The 20,526-nt window shown below is 31.8% G+C and overlaps 2 protein-coding genes across 2 annotated transcripts; one reads left to right on the forward strand and one right to left on the reverse strand.

The window, feature by feature from the left end:
* Positions 1 to 5,138: 5,138 nt before the first annotated feature.
* On the forward strand, positions 5,139 to 9,527 carry LOTGIDRAFT_167297 (hypothetical protein; the record flags this gene model as incomplete). The annotated part of the gene is made up of 9 exons (XM_009064775.1): positions 5,139 to 5,152; positions 5,785 to 5,904; positions 6,262 to 6,331; positions 6,738 to 6,839; positions 7,325 to 7,411; positions 7,821 to 7,853; positions 8,445 to 8,543; positions 8,895 to 8,928; positions 9,508 to 9,527. The coding sequence occupies 9 exons, from the start codon at positions 5,139 to 5,141 to the stop codon at positions 9,525 to 9,527; spliced, it is 579 nt and encodes a 192-aa protein (XP_009063023.1).
* A 1,890-nt stretch (positions 9,528 to 11,417) lies between these two features.
* On the reverse strand, positions 11,418 to 18,583 carry LOTGIDRAFT_167298 (hypothetical protein; the record flags this gene model as incomplete). The annotated part of the gene is made up of 12 exons (XM_009064776.1): positions 11,418 to 11,549; positions 12,362 to 12,565; positions 12,973 to 13,101; positions 13,463 to 13,525; positions 13,853 to 13,963; positions 14,251 to 14,460; positions 14,976 to 15,071; positions 15,474 to 15,576; positions 16,535 to 16,802; positions 17,013 to 17,201; positions 17,773 to 17,937; positions 18,403 to 18,583. The coding sequence occupies 12 exons, from the start codon at positions 18,581 to 18,583 to the stop codon at positions 11,418 to 11,420; spliced, it is 1,851 nt and encodes a 616-aa protein (XP_009063024.1).
* Between the last annotated feature and the right edge of the window lie 1,943 nt (positions 18,584 to 20,526).

Genomic DNA, 20,526 nt, shown 5'->3' on the forward strand with positions numbered 1-20,526 from the left:
GCACTCCCTGTCTGGTGCCACACATAATACCATTCTTTATCATAAATCAAATTGAAATCTTTCTTTCTGCTCCTGTTTGGGATAATGAAAATATCCAATACCATGGAGTGTACAATGATGCATATTTAACCAAAACAGCTGACATCAGCATTGTTTAAAAGGAGCATTTAGGGGGGGTAATTTTGTCTTGAATATTTGTCGATAGTCTTCAGAAGTTCTTGAAATGTATGAAAATTGCATAATTCCTTTCAAAAATACTTCAGACTAAGAATTTTACTCATTAACTCCACATAAGTCTTTTCTATATATCACAGAGTATGTTAAATTGACAAGTCGTCATTTCAAAATTCAATCCTGGATAATTCTGGACACACATGGATTTTCAACAGTGGGCTGTGAACACTATTTCTGATTTGCATTGCTGAGAAATTCCAGTTTTTAGACTATGATAGGTCAAAAAAAAATGGTGCACTGTCTCTTTAAAATTATTGTCAAATTAAGTCAAAGTTTATCTTGAATATTTATCACAGGAAGAGTTGTACTACTTCAACAGTCAATTGCCCTTTTTCTATTTCCTATAGTGAAAAATGTTTTGAGTTATTAACTGATCTAATTATAACATTGTAGCCTTATTACACTACATCTGTTGTCAATTTAATTATGATAAAGACTGCCATAAAAAATGAGTCAACTTTCAATATGAGTCAACATTTAGATGACATAGGGAAAAAACAGAACGGACAAAAAATAAAATCAGTTTGACACAATGATTGTGAAAAATATGATGTGTAATGCAGAATTATACTATAAACTTACAATAGATTATAAAAGATGATATTCACACTTTTATTTCATGTTTTTGCTTTGATAATGATAACTATTTTATAATCCTGCATCCTTTCCATGACGATCATTGAACATCATCAATTCTCATCCTAGGCCCTACAGATATCATCATCATTATATATAGCCTAGGCAGAGAACAAATACGGGTCTCATCTACTTCTCTTTGCCAGTATATCAGACAATAGTACAGGGAGTAGAAAAGGGGTAAAACAGGGTTCACTATTAGGCCTATACCTATTAATGTTGTCAATACAATACATAAACAGTTTAATAATTCACAAATCATGAGGAAAAATACCCAATGACATGACTATATCTGTGAACTTTCAGAATGGGATGCTAGAATGGTAAATCATTCAATTAAAAAACTGTGTAATAATTAAAAAACACCAAATAAACATTATATCATTGAAGACTTTGAGAATAGGATGCTGAATTGACAAACTCAATCATAGAAGGAAATATATATCTTTGTTCTAGAAAGAGAACCTGCTTGCCTTTCCATTAATGCTATAACACTTACAATACACCTTCATAAACTCAATTTATACATCTATTTGAACAAGAAAATAGCTAATAAAAGCCCTGAATCATCAAAGTACAATAGTAAGAGTATTATCCCTTTAGATTTATAATTCATCTTCATATACAATATTGACCTAATTCACATCATTAAATTATTTACAGGATTGAGCACTCTATTCATTGATTTCATTGGGATATTTTCTTAATGGACTTCTATAAGCTAAACAGTTGATAGTCACTTTATGCATCAATGGACAAAAACATCATTGATAATTGATATCTCCCTTTTTACGAGTTTGATGTTAAAGGGATTTTAAAGATGTTTTCTAACAATTTTATGCTTATTCCTTACAAGGGATACCATCAATTTGCAGCTGCACCATTCCAATTTTTAATTAGATGTCTGTGGTTCCTGCAATTCCAATAAATCTAAAAGTTTTATGACGTTACCCCTGCAAAATTTGCTTGTGATGTCATAAAACACTTAGTTTTAGTAGAATTGCTAGAACCAAAGATTTCGGATTGATAATTGAAATGGTGCAAATTGATGCTATCATTGACCCCTATACATATATACAAACTTTAGAAAACCTCTTTACAATCCCTTTAAGAAAAAACATTTCAACATTTTTGTTCTATTCTTGCCTTGCTCTAAGCCATGAAGCAAATGTCTATATGAAATATAAAAAGTCAACCTCAAAATTAATAAGATATTTAAGCCTTGAACAACATTTAGAAGTGAGGAGTCAAATCACAAACACAAGGCAATATCATGGAATAAAACACACTTCTTTAATAAAATATTAAACACATTTTTTCATCTGATGACCACAACTGTAAATTGTGTTGAAACATCACTAAATGTGTTTAATATTTTATTAAAGAAGTGGTTTTATTCCCTAATATTGCCTTGTGTTTGGTATATAATAAGATACTTGTATTACAATATGAGATAAGCTTATACCTGTACTTCAAATAAGTTTATATCAATAGTATTGTCAGTATGAGCAGAAAAAAACTCATAAAGGAAGTATATAATATATATATGAAATAACTGCTTCATATTAAAACCTTATTGAGATAATAACATTGATATCATTATAATATATTGAATATTTCCCTTGCTGTTGAAACAATGATTATGATGTGACACTTAACTCTCATAAAGACATCATAAATTTATTCTGGTTTCAACTGTTGATTTATCAGGAGTGTATTAATATTAACAGTTTCTTTTTTATCAAGAGTAATTGTTGAAGGTTATGACAGAATGAAAATGAATCAAACTAAATCCAGGTCCTGGTAGGAATTAAATCATACATTTATGTGACCAGATTATAAATCTCTACAATAATTAGAGTGTATCAGATTTTAATATATTTTTATCAAGAGTAATTGTTGAAGGTTATGACAGAATGAAAATGAATCAAACTAAATCCAGGTCCTGGTAGGAATCATACATTTATGTGACCAGATTATAAATCTCTACAATAATTGGAGTGTATCAATGCGATTTTAACATATTTTTATCATGAGTAATGGTTGGACCTTTTTTTGAAGTTTATGAGAGAATGATATTCTAAAAATAAGTGCTATGTCATTTTGAAACAGCTAATTTCTTTTTGTGAGTCGATTACAAATTAGTGATGAAATTAAAGGGTATCATTTCAGCTTACTTGTGTTCGATTGGGAAGAAACAAATCAGAATGATTTGTATGAAATTCAGACATAGTAAATATTCAGTTTAAATATTTTTGAGGGTGTCATTGATGTCAATATAACTGACAATAGAAATGAACAAATTAAATCATTATATCGGCTTGATATCAAATTTTCATTAAGATCCAACAAACTGTCTCCGTATTGAAAGAAACAAAGTCAAAATCACTTATTTCTGAGGGTTTCATTGTGAACATTTTGATTATAAGCATGATATTCAAATTTTCTTTGAGAGACAATGCACTGTAAAATTCAGACCCTATAGACAGGACCATGAACCTACTTCTGACCCATGAAAATCAAGTCAACTATTATTATCATAATCAAAGTATAATGAACTGTAAAACTGAGACCAATAATATATCAGTGGATTGATTGAGACCATGTGAGAATCCCTGAATTCAAAGATATTATTGGCCCACAATGCTGGCAACATTATGATAATACAAGCAAATATATCAGTTATACACAGGCATATCAGTTTTTTTGATCAAGGTATTAATAGCAAACTGTAAAATTGAGACTCACAATAAATAACACCAGATCGAAAGATTTCAGTGAACGTTATGTTGATTAAAGATAAAATTAATATGTCACTGACTTGTCTTCATCTTGCCTGAAGGCTTTTTAAACTATTATACAATACAAGTTATATATACAACTTTATGATTTGTGAAATATTTTGACACTTGTCTTCAATAAACATTTAAAGATGGGTTTCCTTATTTTTTAGTGTCAAATTAACCAATTGGTGTTTCTAATGAATTATCAAGTATATCTTCATCATATCATTATGTTCTTATTGCATATAATTAAGTGTTTTAACCAATCATAAATGTCCATGTATGTCCAGTCTGGATATAAACAAAAAGGCTTTTTGACTTTTTTTGATCGGTCACTAATTGTAATTCTGCTAGTAATTCTCTTCTAATTTAGCTAATTATGTGAGACAAACTGGTATATTTCCAAGTCATTAGAACACCTCTACTTTCTATTCATATACGTTTTATAATGAAAATGAAATGAAAATAAGGGAACCCATCTTTAATACGGAGCTGTAAACTAAATTGATTAATTGCATTACCAATCAAAACATTATCTAATTTGTCAAATTATTAATGGAGGCATATTTTACTATTGGAAAAAAATGTGCATAGAAATATTAAAAGAGAACCTGAAACATGTTGTTACTTTGTGCGATCTTGAGACAATGTAACTATGCATTATTGTTATTTTCTTCATAATTTTAAAAAAGGTAGGCTTGACATGGAAAGATGAAACATCCTTAAAGCTGTTACAAAACTAAACAATTCATAGATATTCTAATTTTCGACTGAAAGTTAAGTAATCGATTAGTCAAATAGGTAGGTGTTAGCAAAGTTTAAGATAAGAGTTCATGACTGCGTCATTTATTGACAGGCTGAATATTTTTTAAAAAAATGGCTATTTAAACCCCATTGATCACAAGCAAAATTTCAATAGACAAAATGTTCAAGGAGTGTCATAGAAAATCAATGTCCCTTTGTGAACTGTCAAAATTACTTGTGGTCTGTATCCGAACAATTTCTTATTTCTCCTTTATTTTCCCACCAACCAAAAATACAAATTAAACTTGACAGTTTGCCAAATTGTTTCCCATGTAAATTGTAAAATATTCAAAATAAAAATTAGCAATGAATCGGTTTAAAACTCACCCAAAAACTATTCACAAACAGCGCCATAATTCCATTAGATTTCAATCGCTTCAAGTTCAACTTGTCAACATTTTATTTTAACCCGGAAGTTTATTAATTTGACCTAGGATACTCTAAATCTTAGACTCCTTCAGAATATTTTATTTACGAAACGAAATATTTTATTTACGAAGCGAAATATTTTATAAATCCCACAGTTAAGCCTAAGAATTTCTCGATTATTCTTGAAATTAAAAATTGAATTATTTTTAATATTTCCGTAGTGTTTTAATTCATAATAAATGCCAAAATTCTCGATTTATTATCTCTACAAATCTTTCTAAAACACGTGACTCTCGGCATGGTCGCTTCAAAATGGCGGACAAAAGGTACTGTTTCATGTCTAAATTTTATGAAATATCGAATAATTGAGAACAAAGCGGCCACTAACCCTAAATTTGTATGAGATCATATCAAGGGTTTATTAAATTCTCCATATTTTCCTATATTTTTGTTGCATTTTTCGTCGATTACTGCATGTGCTTGGATTTTCGCCGGTTGAGAACAAAAAAACAAGTTGAATTTAAACGGTAACTTCCTGAAAACGCCTCCTGGAATTTTTCATCTGTTACCTTGTACGTTTCGGGTGTTTTTCTTTTGCATACTACTTTGTAAATATTCTGCCTTTTGGACTGAATTTTGTCTCAATTGCTGTTTTATCTGAAGTGATGAGGATGGAGATGCCTTGCCTTGTTGCCCATTGTTGGGTTGGCTATGTCCTTTTACTTCTGTTTCTTTTTTCAAAAATTGATTCAGTGGTTCCTGGTTAGATAACACACCCTAATTCTTATTTTTCAGAAATTTTACAAAGATATTACTTTAATCTAATTCATGCGTAATTAACTTTCTAATATCTCTAAACTATTGCACCTTTAACATCGAGTCTATACTTAGTCCAGTGCTTTTATGAAACTATGTTCTCATCACCATCTAACAATAATTCCTTGTTTTTATGTTGCAGCAGTATGAGAGTACCTCCAATGATCTGGGCTCAAAGAAAAGATAAAGTTTGGTTGACGTTTAGATTAGAGAATGTAAAAGACCCAGTGATAGATTTAACAGCAGACAAATTACACTTCAAGTAAGCTTATTTCACACAAGCTTTGAATTTCAGACACAGATTATGTTGTTAAATCCACATTGACCACAACCATTTGCATGATCATGTGCATGATGTTGTATTTATAACCATATTTTGATCTTAGCTGTCCTGTGGCACATTATGTCCTCTTTTCTGGTAAAATTGATGCTATTTTGTTATTTGGGCTTAACTTATCCTATTATTATGGTGGCATTTAGTAACACAATTATCATTGCTTGATAAAGATGAAAGCATCATCATCGAAACGTAATTGTTATTCATATAATTGTGTCCAGTTGTTATTATGGTACCAGTATCATTATAATTATTTTAAATGTAATATGTAATATATTTCAGGGGGAATGGAGGACCAGACAATCATCCCCATGAGATAACATTAGAATTTTATAGTGAAATCATTCCAGAGGTAAACACTACTGATAGTTTTGTCTTCTTAGATTGATATGCATGAACTATGTCAATTACACCAAAGCCTTTAACCCTCATGAAAACCCTGGAGGAGTGGGTTTCATGGAATAACTTGAGACTACCCGGTACTTTCAGATTATTTAAACAGGTGCCCCTTTTTATTGGTGAAAGGCATGGAAAGAACTTCCTCATTTCACTCTACATTATCTTGGTCAGATATCAATAAGAGTGTAAGATGTACCACTTCCCTTTATGAAATACACCTACTTATAATTGATATACTTCCTCCTGTGAAAAGTTCATTAGCTGCTAGCAATGTTTTGCCAATAGTTGGATTTATGGTTTCATTTTGCAGTGAATCTAAGGCTTGTTTTTGATGATATGTTGATTTGTTGTTTTTGTAGGATTCTAAGCATCATAATAGTGGTAGAGATATAGTGTTTCTCCTCAAGAAAAAAGATCAAGAAACCAGTTTTTGGCCTAGATTGCTAAAAGACACCAAAAAGGTAGGAGACTAGGAGAGCTTGATTAAGACCCATGATCAGAGTACAAAACAACACAGGTCTTATAATAAGCTTTTTAGAATAGTTATAAGAATTGATATACAGAAATGATGCCAAACAGCAACCTGGCTTCGATTAGAAAGCTAGCAAGTCCACTGATAATGTGATTTGCTAATATTGATTATGTGTTATATGATTTTTATTACAATATCTTGTGTTGTTTGGTTGTTAATCATTTGACTTGATAATGTTACCTGTATGTGTTTTGAAACTTAGTATGTAATAAAACTAGAAGTAGTATATCCATATAACTTGTGTTTTTAATGTTTACCTTCCTGCTTCTATATGTCTTACAAAGATTACATAACATAGAACTTTTAGAAATAAAAAATTAACATAATCCGTAAAATAGAATATTGTAACAAGTAAGCAGACACTTGTTAGCTGTGCCAATCTGTATCAGTATTAAATATTATGAATTATTTCAGCCTCATTTCCTGAAAACTGATTTTGATAAATGGAAAGATGAAGATGATTCTGATCAAGAAGAAAATGAAAATTATGGTTTAGATGACGTAAGTAATTTTAACTGAGATTGTAAAGAGTTTCTCTAGCTTTTTTATTTAAATCTCTGCCGCTTAAATGGCTTTTTAAATTCTAAAATCAGATTTCTTTTTTCATTCTAATTTTGCTTTGAACAGACTGGCAAATAAAATATGGCATATTAGTTTGCTTTAAGCTTTTAACCAATATCTTCTGACCTGCCAATTTTCTTGCATTAAAGTTTGCTTATTGCCATTTATATATAGCTTCCAATGGATTGCCTTTATGATGTTTTGGATTTCATTATGTGGTTCAGATCATTTGTACTTGAATTTTTTCTAATTTTTAACACAAGTCCATTGACTTCCTGTGAACTGTGAACTGTGAACATGCAGTACACGTGCATGTATAAAACATGACATCCTCCATTGTTTATTGTAGATGATGAGTTCTATGGGAGGATTACCACCAGGGGTAAACACATGCTTTATACAATTATATTAATATTATGACTGAGCAATATTGTAGCTAATGACTGAACCTGTCCAAAGTATCACATCATGAGCTTAGAGCTTATTAGTATTATAAAAATATTGATATTGGACAGCCAATCTGATGCTTATCTTTTCATTTGACTTAGCTTTTCTATCAATGCACTAGTTGTTTTACAATTGCTTCAGTTCTTTATACAATCAAATTGTCAATTGGGAAGTCCATGCACCTTTCCCTTTAGCATTTTCACATAATTCATTGTGATTCTTCTTTTAACCAAGTTCTTATTCAATAACTACTAACTTTGGTCTGAACTTAACAGTAAGAAATTAAGGGCTTTGGTTTCTTTCGAAGGCATTTAAGCTCCTGTATCTCTTGGAATTAATTCAAATACAAAATATATATATATATATATATATAGCAGAGGACTGATTATTTTTAAAAGAATTAGCTACTGAGCCTATAGGAATTTATTCCAATGCAGTACATATAGCAGGAAAGAGTGTGGCAAAATGTCAGGACTGGTGCTAATTTTGATGTTTTTTTTTACTAATGCATAATTGTGTATTTCAGATGATGAACTCTATGGGTGGTATGGGTGGAATGCCTGGTATGGGCGGAATGCCTGGTATGGGTGGAATGCCTGGTATGGAAGAATTTACACCTGATGACGTAAGTTAATCATTTTAAATAACTGCTGAAGGGTTTTGTTGACAGATCTTATATCAATGTAGATAATACAATGGATTATTCAGTGGTATAGACGAAATTAGTTAAGACCAGCGCACACGTAAGTCAACAGCTCAGCCATTTGTCTTGCATACTGATTGTCTCAGCCATATGGTTTTACCACAGACAGTGCAATTATAGTGTGGTTGTATATTGTCGTCGCTCCTGTACGTCAGTCTGTCCGTCATGTGACATATACCTGTGACTGCTATCACTTTGTACTGTTTCACCTTGTACTAACTATTGCCCCTTACCTCGAGTATAAATAGTTTATTATTTGTTTGTATTTTACAGAACAAAGAAAATGAAGAAGATAGTGATGATGATGGTAAGTTAAATATAAAACACTTTCAATAATTAACACTTTTAACACCATTACATCTGATTCCTTGTAAAATATAAAACACTTTCAATATACTCAGCACTTTTAACACCATTACATCTGATTCCTTGTAAAATATAAAACACTTTCAATATACTCAGCACTTTTAACACCATTACATCTGATTCCTTGTTAAATTGTCTCATTTGTATTATTTTGAGATCTAAATGGGGTCGTTTGATTGGGTAGTTCTGCATGATTCATGAAATCCATGGGACGTTCAATAAATCAACTCGTTCCACCTGTGCCGAATAAAAAATAGGAGTAGACAGAATTCAAAATGGCTTAGAAAAATTTTTTTAATCTATAACATATTATGTTTCGTTATCGTTTGATAGAGGCAAGAATTGGAACAGACGGGAACCTGTTAAGAACTCTTCAATCGAGCTGAAATCTTATAAGTTAAACATCTCCAGTATTTGAACAGATTTTTTTTTAGTATAAAAGATTATTTCCAGTTTCTAAACCAGTTATGTTACAAAAATGAATATGACCAGCTGACTAATTCTCAACTTTTTATTTCAGATTTACCTGATTTACAATGAGAGTCAAAATTAACTGGACAAATTTTAATTTAGTCAAGATTGTCAAGTGGTATAGAACTTGTTGATTTTAATTGTCACTATGATTTTGATTGTTCAGTCGGTCAGCTAACATGTACTATGTACAGTCTATATGTATCATGTGCCGATTTTGTTTTGTGTACTAAGTTTATATCGCAAAAAAACGTGTTGGAAATAAAAACTCAAGTATTTTTAAGACTTTGTATTTTGTTTTGCCCAATCGCATTTATCCCAGACCAGTGCTTTTATGGGATGTGATCAAGAATCAAGCTGTTATACCAGAGATCAAACACTTGATGCTTTAGTTTAGATTCCACTCAAAACTTTATGTAATTCATTGAATTTAGGCCCTATCCATGATACACAAATCATAATGCCCTTTCATACTGATTTTGTTGTTTAATGAATACTTGAGTCTACAGTTGAGCAGTTATCTGTGCAAGTTCAGGTCTAACAAGCAGTTCCTATTATTTTGAGGTATAATAAATAGCATTTGAAACTGTAAAAGGCAGACCCCGCTCTGTTTGAGACCAGACTGGTAGGGCAGCTCAGATATCAATTGAACACCAGCAGTTATTTTGTACCGAACCAGTTTCAGATTTTTTGTAATCGAGTAGGGCCTTAAAAAAAAACTGACTGGTTTTGTAAATGTTAAAGGGATTGTAAAGAGGGACACTGAAAGCATCTATTTGCAACATTCCAATTGTCCTTCTGGGGTTCCTGAATTGCACTGATAGTTCCATAGACACTAATTACGAAGAGCCTTATGATATAGCATACTTTACAATTAGTGACATCATATCAAACACAGGCGTCTGATTGAAAATTGTAATGTCATGCAAATTGATGCTATCAGTGTCTTCGATACACATACAAAATTTATAAAACCTCTTTACAATTCCTTTAAGATATATTCCAAATAAGGTCATAAAAGACAACTCTATTAAAAGTAAAGTAAGTTTTATTTTTAAATACAATTAAACATCACAGTCTTAAGATTCCTAGCTGGAAATATCTTTCCAAAATATTCAATGGTTTTATATCATATATACAATAAGACTGACCTGCATTCAGAGTGATAGCCTAATACCAAAATATAGTGGTTTAGTTTTAAATGATGACCAGAGTGAATTACTCAAGATGTAGCCCTTATATCTAGTCTGAAAGAATTTCTATGTAGTTTACTATAAAATACAGGTATATAGATGTTCTGTCAGAGAAAAAATTGACTTATTTACAATAGTTCACATTTTGAATGAAAAGTTGAAATTACAATTTACTGCAAAGAACTCTAAACATTAAAAAAACAATTTTATAACTTGACTACATTTACAAATACTTGGACTTCAGTTGTATCTATAAATTTTATATTAAATAAGAGAGTCCAGTGGAATAAAAAATCTTGTGCTTAGAGTACAGTTTTATAACATCAAAATTGGAGACCACAGGACCTTAGGGCTTTTCATAGCATACAATCTACACAATCTGAGTTCCAAATGTTATTAACCATTGAAAGGTGATCACACCAATAACTACCGAATTTTAACACCCAAATAATGTAGCTGCAAATTTTACACAAATTTCATCGCATTGTCAAAATATAGATTGTAGATCGAATTTTGATGTTTTCTAAGAAAACTGTCTAAGAATGATGACAATATTACCCATGCTAATGAAATGACACAGATATCTAATTCAGACCTAAATAATTGGCCAAATATTCTAAAGAAAACAAAATTCATCACATCTATTCCTTGCACCTCTAAACCGAATGTTTTTATTTATTTATTTTTTAGATCTTGTTGAATAAATTAATGATATAGATGAAAAATTGTCCTAATGTTAATTTCCAGTGCCTAGATTTCTTTCTCATCATTTCTTCATCTTCTTTAATTTAGAATTCCTAGTTTGTACTCGTTTGACGAGAGCCTCTTTATAACTGTAGATATCGCCTTCCCATTTAGTGACAGTCTGTTTCTCACAGACCCAGATTTCTTCAGCTACCTGTAATACAATATAATCACAGGTTAATATGTGGATTGTTTTAAAACTTTACTATTCTTATGAATTACATTTAGACATCTTGTGCAATTCTACTTATCACTTATCTTGATAACGCTGCCTGTATGAGTATATGAAGCGTTGAGTTAAAAAATGTCAGAAATAGTATATCTATATATCCATTGATTCTTTACATTAGTTATTTTTCACTACACTATCTGTATGAGCATGTGAAATGATGAGTTAAAAAATGTCAGAAATAGTATATCTATATATCTTCTCTTGATAACGCTGTCTGTACGAGCATGTGAAATGATGAGTTAAAAAATGTCAGAAATAGTATATCTATATATCTCGTGCTTCTTTAAGATAAGTTTTGTTCCATCAGTTGTTGGTATTACTATCAGATGATCGGTTTCAGTCAGTATCTCCAGATTATTATTGATTGTTATTTCCTTTTTTCAAATATATTGATTGAACAAAATTTAACAAGTATAATGAAATATATAGATCTGCCGCTGAGATATCTTAGAAACAGTGTTAGAAGCTAGCGCTAAGATCACTTTGAGAATATGCGGCCAGAATTCGTGACCTAGACTCAATGTGTTGAATATTTTTACTCCTATCATATTTCAGAAAAGTATTTTGCTTCAGCAATGGCAATATAAATTCTCTCAGTTACGTGAGCACAATAGTATTTTGTATTCACGCACAAATATGAACTTGGGATTTTTTTGTATTTGCACTTGCGCATAAGTAATAAAAATATATAATGAAATATCTAAACTAAGGAAATATAATAAAAGAAAACTGACCTGTGAAATGAGTCTAAAGTCGTGACTAACTAACATGATGCCACCTTCAAAATCATTAAGAGCCTCGGCCAGTACATCTATGGTTTCTATATCTAAATGATTGGTAGGTTCGTCTAGCAATAACATATGAGGTGACTGCCACGCCAACCAGGCAAATATAACTCGACATCTCTGACCGTCTGATAAATTACGAATCGGACAAATCTGAAATGATTGAAAGCAAAACTTCATAAAAAATCTTTCTACGTATGAAACAACAATACCAAGACTTTTCCATAAAATAACATGAAATAGCATTTCATTATTTATTTACAAGGAAAAATAGAACCTCAGAATTGTTGTTAGTTCTGTTTTGGTACAACTTGGTACGAGAATATATACAGTGAAATAAAGTTGATCACCTTAATGTTCCATTGAATATTATTTTGTAATAGGGCCAATGAAAAGGAATACAGCATTTTAGAAAATTAACAGGATTGAATCCTCAAAGTTAAGAAAAATTCTGATGTGTGTGCCAGTGCTTCTGAGAGTCATCTCAACCCCAAATACCAATGCTACTGTTCAGTATGTCTACTTATAGATTGTGTTATTAGAGGAACTATAAGAATTACCTGTTGTGGGCCAGATAAACCATAGCGTCCTACAATTTTTCTCATTTCTTCCCGTTCTTTGATATCTGGGAATTGAGCCATCATCCAGTCTAAAGCTGACATGTCCAGGTTTAATTGATCTTGTAAATGCTGAAAACAACAAAATTCATTTATAAATTACCAAAAAGACCATGTTTGTGAAATATAACGCAGTCAAATGAAATGAATGAAGTTTTACGTCCTACTTTTCTACACCTGATTGGGCTAATGAAGACAGGCAGTGCCATGAAGTGTACAATGAGGATATTTCAACAGATCAGAGGCATTATCCTACTCTTTTTCAATTCCTGACAGGAGATCATTAATGAAAAATCTGACGGTATTATCTTGTCCTGTGCCAGGATTGAACCATGGACCTTCAGGTAAGCGTGCAAGCATCTAACTCACTGAGTGACAGCAGCTCTAGAGTCACACATTTGATGTTGACAAACATTAATATATCTGAACTAACCTGATGATATCGAGCTATACGTAAATGAGAATGTCTTCGAATTAAACCATCTGTTGGTGCCAACTGAAACAAAATAACTAAATTAAATTCTTGTTACAATTACACTTCTTTAAAGGGGCCACTTGCAGAAACTGTTTCAATATTTGACAGAATCTAAACGATTATTGGATTTGACCACACATCCACTGTAATGTATCAGATAGTAAATCAGAGCCTTTCAGATCATTCTAAAGGTTTTCTATCTTTCATTCTATTCAACTCTTGCTATGGTTGGGTCACATTTTTTAGTTAAACTGCCAGTAGTAGGTTTTCTTATTGAAAACGCTACGTGGGCTGGAAAGGTTTTGTGAAATGTAATGGTTTACTTGGTTAAATAATAATTTTACTTACATCTCCTACTATAAGATTTAATAGTGTTGATTTACCAGCGCCATTAGGTCCTACAAGAGCTACTCTCGTATCTAAATCTACTCCAAAATCTAGATTCTGGTAGATCAATGGCTGCAAATATACATATAATTTTTATTAATGTTTCAGTTTGCTTCTTTTAAGTTCCTTTGATCATACAGATTAAATGTGGATCTTGTTATTTAATATTGGTTGTAAAAGAATGTTCAGGGCAAAGCCAGTGACCAAAGGAAGCAGACTTTAGACATTGGCTACTGGACAAGTTTTAATATTTTTAAATTAAGCATGTATTTGATTTTGTGCCAACTGCATTGGTTGTAAAAGAGAAATTGCAAGAGTCAAGAGAGTCAATTAACTCAAAAGAAAGTTATCTCCCTTACCTTGCCGTCAGCATATCTAAATGATACATGTTGAACCATGATAACTGGTGGAGGTATTTTACCACAGCTGGGAAATACAAACGATATAGAATAATCACGACTGACTTTCTCTGTTAACCCTCCATCTACCATCTTCTTCAATACCTTCTCTTTACTCTGAGCTTGTCTAGCCAACTTAGCTGAACCGTGACCAAATCTTGCGATGTAATTCTACATTAAAATTAAAACATGAATAAAAATGAACCATGAGAATGTGCCACATTCAATTGAATCATCCATACTCAAAAATATTTACATTTAAAATTAAACAATAAAAAAATAAAAATTTAAACTTGAATAAAACAGCTGTCATAGAAAACGGATATATTTCTTAAATCTTTGAACTTATTGAATAGGAGAGAACGCTGCGATGTCATAGAGGTGGTTTGTGTATCACATGATGCACAACTTTAACAGTTATTAGACTGATTTGTCCTTAAGTCATTCATCAGTTCTATCACGGCTCAGCTGATTTCTCCTATTGCTTATTTACATTTAACAGTTTTATTGTTATAATGTTCAAGCCTTTTTAAAAATAATGGACTTCAAAACAACAAAGTATTGGCATTAAATTTTCATTTTTTATAAGATGGACAAGTGACAAAGTTAAGCTACTTAATATGCAAGAATGGGGTATCAGACAATTCCACTCAAGCCCTTGGTAAATAAACAGAAACATAAATTACCTTCATATGAGCTATTTGATCTTGTTCTGATTTATATTTCTTCATTTGATTTTCTTCTAATTCAAATCTAGTTTGAACATACGAATCATAGTTACCCTATAAATAAACAACAGATATACACCATTATTTAAAATGTTAAACTATAACCCCTAGTTTCTACTCCATGTGTATGATATCAATTTGTTGCTTACAATCAAGGTCGAAGATTCAATCTCAGCTTAGATCGAGATAATACCATTCAACCGACTTGCTCTGTCAGTGATGTAGGTGTGAGTTCGGAGAGGCAGTCGAAAAAAATTGAAAAAGAGTTGGCCAATGCTGCTGTTCAGATAAATTTCCCTTATTACACACTGCATGGATTTGCCTGCCTTCATAAGCTCAATCAGGTGCAGTAAAGTAGGACCAATTTATCTCCAGATGGAAAAATGTAAGATAGATAAATCAAGAAGTCACCAGATAAATATATTAATTTCATATTTGGGAATAATCAATGCCTACCGTATATATTTTGAGTTTCTGAAGATGAAAGTGAATAATATTTGTACAGACACCATTAAGGAAATCTTGTGAGTGAGAAATAACCACCAATATTCTCTTGTAGCTGAAATAAATACAAGATGGCTCTGAATGTGGAATACCACTGTTAAAATAGTGCTCAATACATCAATTGTAGAGCAATATAGAAATACCACTGTTAAAATAGTGCTCAATACATCAATTGTAGAGCAATATAGAAATATAACTGTTAAATTAGTGCTCAATATATAGATTGAATTACATAGGTCAGTTGTCTGAAGATTGCATAGCGTTAAACTCTGAGTAACAACACGTTTATTTAAGAATCTGTTTTAATATTTCTAACTCAAGACTTGTTCATTCTTCTTATTCAAAGGCTGGCTTCAACCGAGAATTTAAAACTAGTAGAAAAATCTCTAGTAAAAGGTTAGAGTCAAGCACACAATTTGTGTAAATCAAGTTTGATTAATCTAACCCCCCAGGTTATCCATTATCAAGTGAAAATAGAATCTCAGATGGCCCTTGCCCTATCTACATTATAATTCAGGTATTTAGAGTACCACATGTACTAACTAAATACATTATAGCAAGTTTTATCATCATTGATTCTCTCACTACAAACCTTAAACCTTGGAGACCTGATCGAGTTTATTCAGAGATACGAAAATACACTCTAGTGCTAGATATTGCCAATCCTGCTAAGCTAAAATATGTATCACAATTAAGTGTCATAAAACGATACATATTGTATGGAATGAGAGGTATTGTCAAGTATCGAAAGTGTCATGATAAGATACATATTGTATGGAATGAGAGGTATTGTCAAGTATCGAAAGTGTCATGATACGATACATATTGTATGGAATGAGAGGTATTGTCAAGTATCGAAAGCGTCATATGATACATATTTTATGGAATGAGAGGCATTGTCAAGTATTGTCATGATACGATACATATTTTATGGAATGACGGATATTGTCAAGTATCGATACACTACCTAGCAATAAGGACATGTGGCAATACATCGCATAAAAGAGACTTACGTTTTAAGTTCATTTTCCAGCCAGACACAGGCATCCAAATCTAAATGATTAGTAGGTTCATCCAGTAACAACAAGCCAGGTTTAATCAATAACACACGAGCTAGAGCTATTCTCATTCTCCAACCTCCAGAGAAATTCTTCACTTTTTGATTCTGCATTTCCTTAGTAAAACCTAGACCATGTAAGATGTAGGCTGCTTGTGCTTCAGTTTTTGAGGCGTCCATGTCATCTAATCTTTCATAAATATCCATCAACTGATCCATAGAATCTAAAATACAGGGTTATATATCAGGATGAAGAAACAAATAAGACAGCTGAAGGTAATCAATTTGTCCTTATAAGGAGAGGCCGATGCATTTTGGCTTGAGGTACAGGCAATAACTTGATAACATCAAACTTGACTGATTTCTCATCACAATCAAGTTTCATTCAAACCAGATAAAAACAAGAAGAATTAATTACTATTCCTCTCACTAACCTTGATCAGTTTTATCTGATAATTCTTCTGCTTCTTTCTCTAATCTCAGTTTCTCTTCTTCTACTTCCATCACAGCCTGTAGAGCAGTTTTATCACTGGCGGCCATTTCTCTTCTTAATAAATAGATATCAGTATGTCGGGGGATCGGCAATTCTCGAGCCTCAAGCGATGACAATAATGAAGATTTACCTGTAAAGAGATGAATCGTTTATATTTTACAGAAATCGAGAGATCTTACCTGAAGGTTATAAACTAAAATAGAGTTTGTAAGAGTACGTTTTACCTTCTTCCACTATACAAAATTGTATCATTCTGCCTGTACAAAGATTGTAGCACACGAGATACTCTTTAGTGAAAACTAACCAATATAAAATAAAGTTTTCATAATAATAAGAGGAAATTTAATGGAGTTTTACGTCCTAATTTTCTGCACCATGTGAGCTGATGAAGACGGGCAACGCCATGCAGGGTGCAATGAGGGAAATTTTTGCCAGTACAGTGGTACTAGCCTCCTCTTTTTCGATTACTAACTGTCGAGGGATCTTTAAAATGCACAGGCTGTAGCACTCAGGGCCTCAGTTTATTGTCCCATCTGAACGACTAGACGCTTTTTCCATGTTAGCCCCTTCTTACCTACTTCACTGACAAGGGGAAACCGGGTAAGTAAAGTTAGGCGGTGGACAAACATAATTTACAAGACAATACAGAGCCCAGATTTATCATGAACCCAAACCCCTCTTTTAAGAAAATTAATACCTACCACAACCATTGGTACCAATAAGACCATATCTTCTACCCACATTTAAATTTAAACTAGTATTCATCAATAACTCAGCTCCATGAAATCTCATAGATAAATGATCTATATGTATATCTCGACTCTCACCATGAGATGTCAATACACCAGTACAGGATCGGAATTTAGCTGCCAGAGCCAAATCATCTACATCATCACTCAGCTTCTCAATTTCTGAAATTATACAAACTTATATTATTCTTAAAACTAACTTAACATTACTAAGCTAACCCAAACTTTGAAATGAATAATCCTTGCTTTGGGCCTCGAGATAAATTCTCATTTCATCTTAACACAAACAGTTGTTAATGAGATTTATGTTATGTAAGTCACAAGGTAAGATAACTCTGTTATCCTTTCCGAAAGTCGTGTCTAACAAAAGGATGACATGTTTTCAATGTTAAAAAGGTACCAGTACCGCAAAGCTTCATTATGCAATATCTATAACACCAATTAATAATTCTTCGCACGAGATATTTTTGAAACATTCCTCAAGAAAAGCATTTCACTACAACATTTTTGAAAATATTTGCAATATTCTCAGAGAGAACAGAAGATTTACTTGAAATATTATTTCATTTTTCGTAAATTTACCTTTAGCTCCATTTTTTTGTTCTATTTTTCCATTCTCTTCAGCCACTCCATTGGTGTCCCCTTCCTCCTCGTTCACACCATTCTCTTCATTTTCAGCCTCGACACCACTCAATTTTAACAGTCGGTTCTTAGCTTCTAGTTTTTTTCTGGCATCTCTTTTCTTTTTGTTATCTGACGGCATTTTGAATGTAATAAGTTGTTGTTAAGATGGTTAGAGATGTGTGCTTCTGAAATAAAGACAAGATGTTCTTAACCATTTCAACCCTAGCGGACAGTTTTCTGGCCACACACTTACGCAATATATACTGGAGCAGCCGGTAAACCAGCCATTACTAAGTGACATCGCACAACATCAACATCATACACTGTAACTTATGTTACTTGGAGTTCAGGGTATATGATGTTATATTTCATTAACACTCAGGGTTCAAAGGCTTAAACCCATATGGCTGAATTAGAAGGCAACTTTGATGTACACTCCTTTCGGTTACTTGCATCAAAAGTTCCAATAGACAAATAAAATTGTTCTTTCAAAAAAACTTGATTACAAAATCAAATTTGAACCTTTTCTCAAAAGACCACTGGCTAAATAAATAAGTCTGTCTTGGAAACAAGTCCTTGACAAATCAACAATATGCCATGCTGTCGAGAAACTTATCTACCCTTGCTATTGGCTAAAGTAGTCTCAAAACCCATCACAAAATCAAAGCAATTCTTTTTTATCTTTTTCTTTTTTCGTAATTGACATAACATGATGATTTGTTTCTTAATATCAGAAACTGATTTTCACTATGAAAGAAAATCCTATAATACAATTTGTAATTGCAATTTCCACTTGGATACTGTATTGATCATAAATTGTTTGTACTCGATAAGCTATTGTAAATTTTATTATTGGTAGAGTGAAAATAAATATTTTAATATATCTAGATTAATCTAATAATAAATCAGATCATATAACCTGTCTTGTGAACAGTTTTTTCAATTTATTTCCTTTTGAGTAACTTCCTACAATACTCTACGGTAGGAGTCAAAAAATAATACTTTTAACATCACCTATTATAAATCTAATTAAATACCCGAAGTCATACAAATAAATACTAATTCCAGTGGGCCTATATTTTCCAAAAAGGCATGTCAGTAGAAGTTACCTTTAATATAATGTAAAATAGGTTCAGTTAGCAGTCCTACTCCTACTGTCATTGATTATCAGACCGTTAATATTAAAAATATCAGAAAGCCATGAATCAATTATGAACATTTAAACTAAAATAGTAGGATAGTAATCTAATTAGAAATAGTAATCACTAAACTAATTAAATAAGATTATTGTATCACTGAATCAGTTACCAAGTTACTAATAGTAATACTCCACTATCCAGTTTAACAAAGTGTCACTGTCTGTAGGCTATCCTCTTAATAAACAGACTCAAACATATTAGTAGTAAAACTTATAAGTAGTAATCAACCTTACTGATTTAGAAATCTTAAACTAATCAAATCATCATGTAACATTAATGTATTACGTAAACGATTCTAAACGCAGACAATGACAGGAGCGGTTACCAATCATCATGGTCTACCCACATGGCATGTTACTAAATATAGAAACACATCCAGCTTGACGTCAAATTTTCGCCGAGAAAATCCATAAAATCTAAGGGGAAAAGATCGAATTTTTCGATATAAAAAGGTTCTCTGAATTAACAAAATTTCAAATCAACCGACAAAAGGTCTTCTTTGACACATTTTTTGTCATAAATATGGTTTTTCATTTCCCTCGCAATTTCCTCACCTTTCCGCTTTCAGTTCTTTACCACACATGGTTTGACGTCATCGATAAAATCAGTAAATTTAATCTAAATTTAAACAAGAAACGATTATATCTATATTTTCATAAAACATTTTTATAAGATATTATTGGCGACTTCGTAACATTTGAAACTCTTTTCAGATTTGGATTTGTATCAAAAATTTATCAGAAAAATCTTTAACTAGAAGTTTACTTATTGACGTTTGTTTATACTTTTCTGTCAATATGAAAAATGTACGAAACCACCATTCTCTTTATCTATTTTTCAGATTCTATAAATAAATTTGTGAATATGCAAATCAAACGAAAGA

The sequence above is a fragment of the Lottia gigantea genome (assembly GCF_000327385.1).
Source record: "Lottia gigantea unplaced genomic scaffold LOTGIsca_65, whole genome shotgun sequence".
Taxonomy (NCBI): Eukaryota; Metazoa; Mollusca; class Gastropoda; family Lottiidae; genus Lottia; species Lottia gigantea.